An 8056-nucleotide genomic window follows, 5' to 3' on the forward strand; every position below is an offset into this window, starting at 1 on the left:
CGCCACAAGAGGATCATTTATTGTCTTTTAGGGAAGGATTATTTTTAAAAAATACCTATCTATAATCATGTTAGGGGTGGGAAAATACTTATACAGCCCATGGCCCTTCCTAACCATGTCACAAAGTCTCCCCCTCCCCCCCTAACACTCCCAATACATTTTAATTAGGGTTGGCTGCTTAGCTTCCAAGTTCTGGTGAGATCAAGATAGTTTGGGCCACCCGGATCAGGACAGAGATAGTTTGCCATTGCCTGACTCTGTCTAGTGACTCTGGCCTTCCTCGGTGGTCTCCCATCCAAATATAAACCAGGGCCAACCTTGTTTAGCTTCTGAGATCCGAGAGGATTGGACTAGCCTGGACCATGCAAGTCAGGGGTTAGAATAAAAGTGGGAAATAAAACACTTTGACCTCAGCGTGGAATCCAGATGTTCTGTTTTATACTCTTTCACACAAGCATGAGCCCACTTCCTCCTTTCTCATCGTGGCTGAAGCCATCCCAGTACTTGGAGCTGCTGCAACAGCCCTTCCCAACAGTAAAGCTGCATCTCAGATGTAGCATTTTGGGGAACCTGCAGAAGGGCCTAACATCTTCTGACAAGCATCAGAAATCAGCCAGTCAGATCTTAAAGACCTATTTAGAAAGATAAGGCCACTTTCTGCCCTATCATGGATGATCATGACTAGTCTCTTGGTTTCAACCGAGCAAAGGAGATGATAAAACAAAGAATCTTGGATATCCACCGGCAACAAGACGTCAGTGAAGTAAAAAAATCCATTTTCCCAATGCCTCCACTTACCGTATATACTGGAGTATAAGCCGAGGGGGGCTTTTTCAGTGTAAAAAATGTGCTGAAGAACTTGGCTTATACTCGAGTATATACGGTAATAATTTGAGGCCATTACCTTATTTATCTAATCTAATTATCCCAGAGCATAGGAGATCATTTATGCTTCTACGATATAATATGCTTCCATCCGCTTCTAGGGAAGGCTTATTCAAAAAAAACACGTTATTGTTGTTGTTAGGTGCAAAGTCGTGTCTGACCCATTGCGACCCCATGGACAATGATCCTCCAGGCCTTCCTGTCCTCTACCATTCCCTGGAGGCTAGGAGTCCAGTGCAACTTATTGGCACCAGGGCATGTTCTGAGGCTACCTCCTCTTTTGAAACTGCCAGAAAGTTGGAGGTGGAGAGTTGACTACTTATTAGCCCTTCTTGGCTGAGGGCTCTCTCCTGATTGGGGCTAAACTACCAGGGCCGGCTGATTGGCCCTCATTTGCAGAGTGCTCTGATTGTATCGGTGGCACACCCTGAGGGAGGGCCAATCAGGGAGCAAGTGACCTGTCTTTTTGGAAAATATATGGTTTACTGACTTAACGCCAATATCAGGGTGTGGCCAAGTATACCCATCTAAACATGACTGTGCAAACTCATGACTGCCATATTTATACATTTGTGTGCATGGAGACACGCAGAAAGGATGGTGCTTGTGGAAAGTCATAAAAAGTCAGATATGGAGCATTCTCATGGAGTTCTCTATTTTCATCATTTATGTTTCCCAATACAAAAGATACAGGTGGAACAACACTGAAAGAAGCAATCTTCAACAAGGATAGATTGGCAGCAGGAGGAGGAGTTGGTTTTTATACCCCACTTTTCTCTGCTGAAAGGAGTCTCAAAGCAGCTTACAAATGCCTTTCCTTCCTCTCCCTACAACAGGCACTCTGTGAGGTTGGAGGGACTGAGAAAGGCCTGACAGGGCTGCTCTGCGAGAGGACAGTGTTATCAGTGTTGCGGTGATTCCAAGGCCATCCAGCTGGCTGCATGTGGGGGCAGAGCAAGGAATCAAACCCAGCTCACCAAATTAGAAATCGCCGTTCTTATCCACTACACTGCGCTGGCCCCACAAATCCGAGAGCTGGAATGGATTCATCAAGCCATACAACAAGGGCAGTGGAATAGCCAAGCTTCAAATATATGCAAAGTGAACATCCATCAGCACATGTTCAAAAAGCTTCCTTTCAGATCTCCGGATTCAGAGAGACACAGCAGCCAGAAAGCCAATTGTCTAGAAACGTCAAGTCCAATGTACCAAGACAGTGTGCTTGGGCATGAAATCAAGAAACAGTCCAGCCTACAACATTCCTAGGTCCAATGGCCAGCTGGCGAACTGACCCCATTCCAACTGGACTCTTCCTCGTGGAGATGAGATTTCCTATCATGAAGGGTGGCCATTGATCCATGCAGCCCCTTATGAGTCTCATGTGGAAAAACCTTTATGGGCTTAGTTACACCAGGGGGGAAGACGGCACCATTTGCTCTATGGCGGACGCAAGGGAACTTGTTCGGGGAGAGGACCGACTGTTTCCACAACTGATCTTCAGTTCCAGGCTGCTGCTGCTACAGGTTTGGTGGCCCACCTCATTGGCGTTGACCTCGCCCACGGGGATGATGGGAATATCCACAAAGCCTCTCTTAAGGACGGTGAGGATCGATGTCTTGAAGACCTGCTGGAACTTCTCCCCGATAAACAGATAGAGAATGGGGGTGAAGCAGAAATTGAAGCACTCTCCGGCGTACATGAATCCCCGCAAGACCATTCGTATCGTTCCAGATGCTTCCCAATGTGTGGCCGAGCCATGATAGATGTGGTAAGGAAGCCAGCAGATGAAGAAGGAGGCCGCAGCTGTCAGCAGGACCCAGAAGGGCTTTCTGTTCCTCACCAGCTGTTTCTTCTTTATCTCCCAACCCATCCTACAATGGCAGCTTGTGATAATCAGGAAGGGAAGCAAGAAGGCCAGGAGGAGCCGGACCAGGAAGACCGCTAAGTGGACACGATGCCTCAAGGCCTGTGTCTCAGGCCTGTTCCAGTCACTGGAGAAGGCGAAATTGCTGATGCACTTTGTCCCGCCCACCTCCGTGACTTGTGTCTCCTGGAAGGCCACGTAGGGGACGCTGAGGACGAAGGAAGAGAGCCACACGCCTGCGACAAATCTCCGGGCCTGGGGAACTGTGCGGTTGTGCAGAGACCAGACGGGATGGCAGATGAGGAGGTAGCGGTCCACGCTGATGACGGTGAGGAGGAAGACGGTGGTGAACATGGTCAGGGAAAATACGGAGACGATCAGTTTGCACATCACCATCCCGAAGACCCAGTGGAATCCGAAGAAGCTGTAGATGGCAAAGAACGGCAGGAAAGTGCAGAAAAGCAAGTAGGTGAAAATCAGGTGTGAGAACCAGAGGGTGTTCACCGTCCTCTTCATCTTCATCCCCAGCACCCAGAGGAAGAAGCCGTTGGATACCGTCCCCACCAGTAAGGATGCCAGGGTGAAGATGCCAAGTGCCAGGTTCATGAAAGTCGTCATCTCCGGGGAGGGGCTGGGGGGCACCCTTGTGCTCGAGATATTCCTCGACAGGATAGTCACGTTGCCTGGGTCCATGAGGCCCTGAAGGAAGATGGAGAAGAGACTGAATCAGTGGCCAAGTAATACACAGCTTGCTGCTCCAAGATAATAAAGGTAAAGGTATCCCCTGTGCAAGCACTGAATCATGTCTGACCCTTGGGGTGACGCCCTCCAGCGTTTTCATGGCAAACTCAACACGGGGTGGTTTGCCGGTGCCTTCCCCAGTCATCACCGTTTGCCCCCCAGCAAGCTGGGTACTCATTTTACCGACCTCAGAAGGATGGAAGGCTGAGTCAACCTTGAGCTGGCTGCTGGGATTGAACTCCCAGCCTCATGGGCATAGATTTCAGACGGCTGCCTTACCACTCTGCGCCACAAGAGGCTCCAAGATAATACTCACATATAATACTCATGTCCCTCAAATGCATTGATTTCAAACCTTGCACATGGTTTTAAAAATATAGTTAACCAAACACTGTTTTTCATCCACTGCTCTTCTAACAGGGTGCCTTTTGGACGATCCTTGAGAAAGGCAAGCCCGAAACGGAGGATTTGCCAGAGAGAATTTGCCAGAGGCCCATCTGATCTAGCTCCCCTGCTCTTTTTTGAACGTGGGATAAGATAGGAACGGCTTTCGCCTGATTACTTTGTGAACTATGCATTCAAATTGGGTATGTTTGTTTAACGTAGCAGCAAAGTTAGAAACGTTTGCTCGCCATTGAGCTTGGGGATCTCACCAAGCTCTCAGCCCCTAGCCACGTACTTCTACCATCTAATCAACCCACAACAGCGTAGAGCATTCATGTTAGCTAGAACTAATGCTCTAACTTCTGCTGTGCTATATGGGAGATTTCAACAGATCCCATATTCATCTAGGTTGTGCCCATGTGGACAATGCTGTATAGAATCAATTACACACGTTTTCTTCCATTGTCCATTTTATTCTCTGATACGAGCCAAATTTCTTAACTCGCTGCTGTGTAAAAGAGAACTGCATTCGGATGAACGAAAGACTCAGTTTCTTTTGACATCACAGAACCCTGATATAATTGAACCAGTAGCAAAGTTTTTACACCTTGCCATGAGAAATCGTGAATGTATTATGCCTTTGTTCTCACTAGCAGTGGATCCTTTTGCACTTTCCCTTCTTATATTGTTTAATGTGTCCCGGTTCGAACAGCAGACTGTTTTGCTGCCAATGACACTGCATTAAAGGAATGGCTACTTTTCTTATGACAAAATCAGAGTCCAGTAGCACCTCTAAGACCAACAAAGGTTTATTCAAGGCGTGAGCTTTCGAGTTCAGGCACTCTTCGTCAGACTTCTCCATCTGAGCAAGATAGGTAATCGTCTCAATGCTGCTGCCCTCTTCCCCAAACTTATCCATTTCCTATCTTATTATTTTCTGCTGTAGGTGTTAGCGTAATTGCTCAGTCTTATTCTGTAAATAAGAGCCTCTTGTGGTGCAGGGTGGTAAGGCAGCCAACATGCTGTCTGAAAGCTTTGCCCATGAGGCTGGGAGTTCAATCCCAGCAGCCGGCTCAAGGTTGACTCAGCCTTCCATCCTTCCGAGGTTGGTAAAATGAATACCCAGCTTGCTGGGGGGTAAACGGTAATGACTGGGGAAGGCACTGGCAAACCACCCTGTATTGAGTCTGCCATGAAAACGCTAGAGGGCGTCACCCCAAGCTTCAGACGTGACCCGGTGCTTGCACAGGGGATACCTTTACCTTTACCTTATTCTGTAAATACATCTATAATATTATTTCAAACAGTATTTGTTGTCTACCTTGGATTCCTGAAGGGCTTTATCACCTCGTAAACTGTGCAAAACAGATCTTGCTGGTTATTCTCCTTTTCACATAGCTGATTCCCCGAATTTTTGATCAGAGCATTTGGGGATAACAGAGCATTTCGCTTAACTGATTTCTGCCAGGGTGGGTAAATGCACTTTCTGATCCCGCCCCCTACCTCCTAACTTCAGGACCTCCGTCTTGGAGGGGTTGAGTTTCAGGCGACTCTGCTCAAACCATTCTGTTACTGCTTCCGAATTTGTGGCACGTGTTTCTGGGGGAGAGTCCAGGCAGCTGTCCATGAGGAGATAGAGCTGGGTGTCATCAGCAAACTGATGGCATCCCAACCCAAAGCTCTATACCAGCTGAGCCAGAGGATGCATGAAGGTGTTAAACAGAACCATGTCCTGTGGGACCCCACAAGGGAGTCTGTAGGAGCGCAAGAACTCATCCACCACAAATCTCTGGGTCTGGTTATGGAAAAAGGAGCATATCCAGCGAAGAGATGTGCTCCCCATCCCCATCTCCATGAGGTGATGGACCAACAATTCATGGTCAACTATGTCAAAAGTGGCCAACAGATCTAAAACAACCAGCATGGCCAACCAGCCCTGATCCAGCTGGTGAAGGAGATAAACCAACAGGGTGACCAGCACTGTCTCCACCCCGTGACCAGGATGGAAGCCAGACTGATATGGATGGAAAGCCGAAGTTTCCTCCAAAAATGCCAGGAGCTGGTCTGCCGCAGCCCTTTCAACTACCTTGCCCAGGAATGCCAAATGTGACACCGAGCGGTAGTTGGCCAGGTTCTGCAGATCCAGCGATGGTTTTTTAAGGAGTGGTTGAACCACTGCCCCCTTCAGCCTCTCAGGGAACTCCTCAGAACCCAGGGAGAGATTGATAATATGCCTGAGCTGGCCTCCTATCCACTGGCCACCTCCTTTGAAGAGGCAAGAAAGGGATCAAGGGGGCAAGCGGTCACCCTAAACCATCCCAGCAGCTTGTCCACTTTGGAAGAAGAGAACCGCCCGAAGCCATCAAACGTCACCTCCAAAGACGGCCAACAGGCCTCCAGTTCATTTGCTGTATTTACCGTGGCCAGAAGGCCGCAACAGAGTGACAAGACTTTATCCACAAAACAGCTTGCTAATGCCTCACAGCCAAGTTCCAATTGGCTAGAATTTTGGACCTAACTACCCTAAATAATTGGGCCGGGCAAGAGCTTGTGGACACAAATTCCACGGCAAAAAAACCCATCTCATATGCCCTCAAAAGCGTGCGAAAAGATTTTCTTGCTGCCTCGTTGTGAGTCTTCCACCACACTCACTCTAGTCATCTGACTTCCCTTTTCTTCTCCCGAAGCACCCCAGTATACCAAGGGGCCCATTAGAGTCGAGGGCAGAGAGGACGTTCAGGGGTAATCTTATTTATGGCAACCATCAGGCGGGACTGCCAGTCCTCCACCCAGGCCGCCATTCAGCCGTCTTACTCAACAGGAGTACTCAAAGAAGATAACAGCAAAACATTAATTGGTGGGTTCATAGAGGTGCACAATAATACAAAAATACATAGAGGTGTACAATAAATGAGCCTCTTGTGGCACAGAGTGGTAAGGCAGCAGTCTGAAAGCTTTGCCCATGAGGCTGGGAGTTCAATCCCAGCAGCCGGCTTAAGGTTGACTCAGCCTTCCATCCTTCCGAGGTCGGTAAAATGAGGACCCAGCTTGCTGGGGGGTAAACGGTCATGACTGGGGAAGGCACTGGCAAACCACCCCGTATTGAGTCTGCCATGAAAACGCTGGAGGGCGTCACCCCAAGGATCAGACATGACCCAGTGCTTGCACATTGGATACCTTTACCTTTTTATGCAAATAAAAAATTCCAAGTCCCATTTGTTGTCCAGTCCTTGGAAGCCAAAGGAGAAATTCTCTGTAAGGCACACTGAACAGGATTCTGGGAGAACAAAGCCTGTTTCATGGCTTTCCTCAGCAGCATTAACCAAACATCAGGACATCAGCTCTCCATGGCACCTGGCTCACCGTGGCTTGTGTGACTGCAGGAGGTATTTTTCTGGTATCTGCTGATTCTCCTTAATGCTGCTGAAGGAAGTCATGAAACAAACTACATATTATTGTATTTTTTGCTGTGTCTTTAACCATGACATTTGGGGCCGGGGACTCAGGAGGTGGGATCTCCGTAAGGAGAAAAAGGGAAAAAGCCCCACCCACCCCCATCCACAGAGCATCAACCATCTTACCTTGAAGCAAGCTGATGAAGTCTCCCCGTGGCTACTGCATGAGATCTGGTCAGGCTCTGATACAACGCTGATGCGGTTGATGCAGAAACAAGAAAGATAAGGAGAAGAGGCAGGAAATAACTTCTGCATACGTGTCAGTGATGAGCAGATGCTGTCTTGCCTTCTTCTTGCCGTGGTGCTTGAGAGCTTTATGGCAGCCAGAAATTCAGGAAGTGAAGCTTTCTGCACCACTACAATCCCACTTCCAGGCGACAATAGTGCTTAACAAACTTTTCATTTGTCAAAGACACAGGGACTGCTCTTTGCAGACCAGGAGTGTCCTTTTTTTTTTTTTGCAAGAGCAGCAGATCTATTAAAAGATGGACACATGGGTAAGTTCCTCCAGGAAGACCCTCAACGGTCTAAGTAGCAAGGTGTTTTTTTTTAAATATTATTATTTCTAAACACACATGCACAAAAGAGGTAGTGCGACATTTCTACAGAAAAGTGAAAAGCATGGAAGACAAGAAATGAACTAGTTTTTCTGACTGACTGAACACTAGGGATGGACATGAACCAGTTCATGAGTCAAACTTTGGCATGAACTTGGCCTGGTTCACCT

At 47.9% G+C, this 8056-nt stretch overlaps 1 protein-coding gene across 1 annotated transcript; it reads right to left on the reverse strand.

The window, feature by feature from the left end:
* Nucleotides 1-200: 200 nt before the first annotated feature.
* Nucleotides 201-7509, reverse strand: LOC143838983 (putative G-protein coupled receptor 33). Its single transcript, XM_077340869.1, has 2 exons — nucleotides 7456-7509; nucleotides 201-3448 (listed from the first exon to the last, which is right to left on the reverse strand). Exon 2 carries the CDS (start codon nucleotides 3440-3442, stop codon nucleotides 2291-2293), a length of 1152 nt encoding a protein of 383 aa, XP_077196984.1. The 5' UTR covers nucleotides 3443-3448; nucleotides 7456-7509; the 3' UTR covers nucleotides 201-2290.
* Between the last annotated feature and the right edge of the window lie 547 nt (nucleotides 7510-8056).

Source organism: Paroedura picta, chromosome 5, assembly GCF_049243985.1.
Source record: "Paroedura picta isolate Pp20150507F chromosome 5, Ppicta_v3.0, whole genome shotgun sequence".
NCBI lineage: Eukaryota > Metazoa > Chordata > Lepidosauria > Squamata > Gekkonidae > Paroedura > Paroedura picta.

What these genes read in the sequence shown, in the direction of transcription:
- LOC143838983 (XM_077340869.1), bottom strand. Translation starts at nt 3,442, where the DNA reads ATGGACCCAGGCAACGTGACTATCCTGTCGAGGAATATCTCGAGCACA.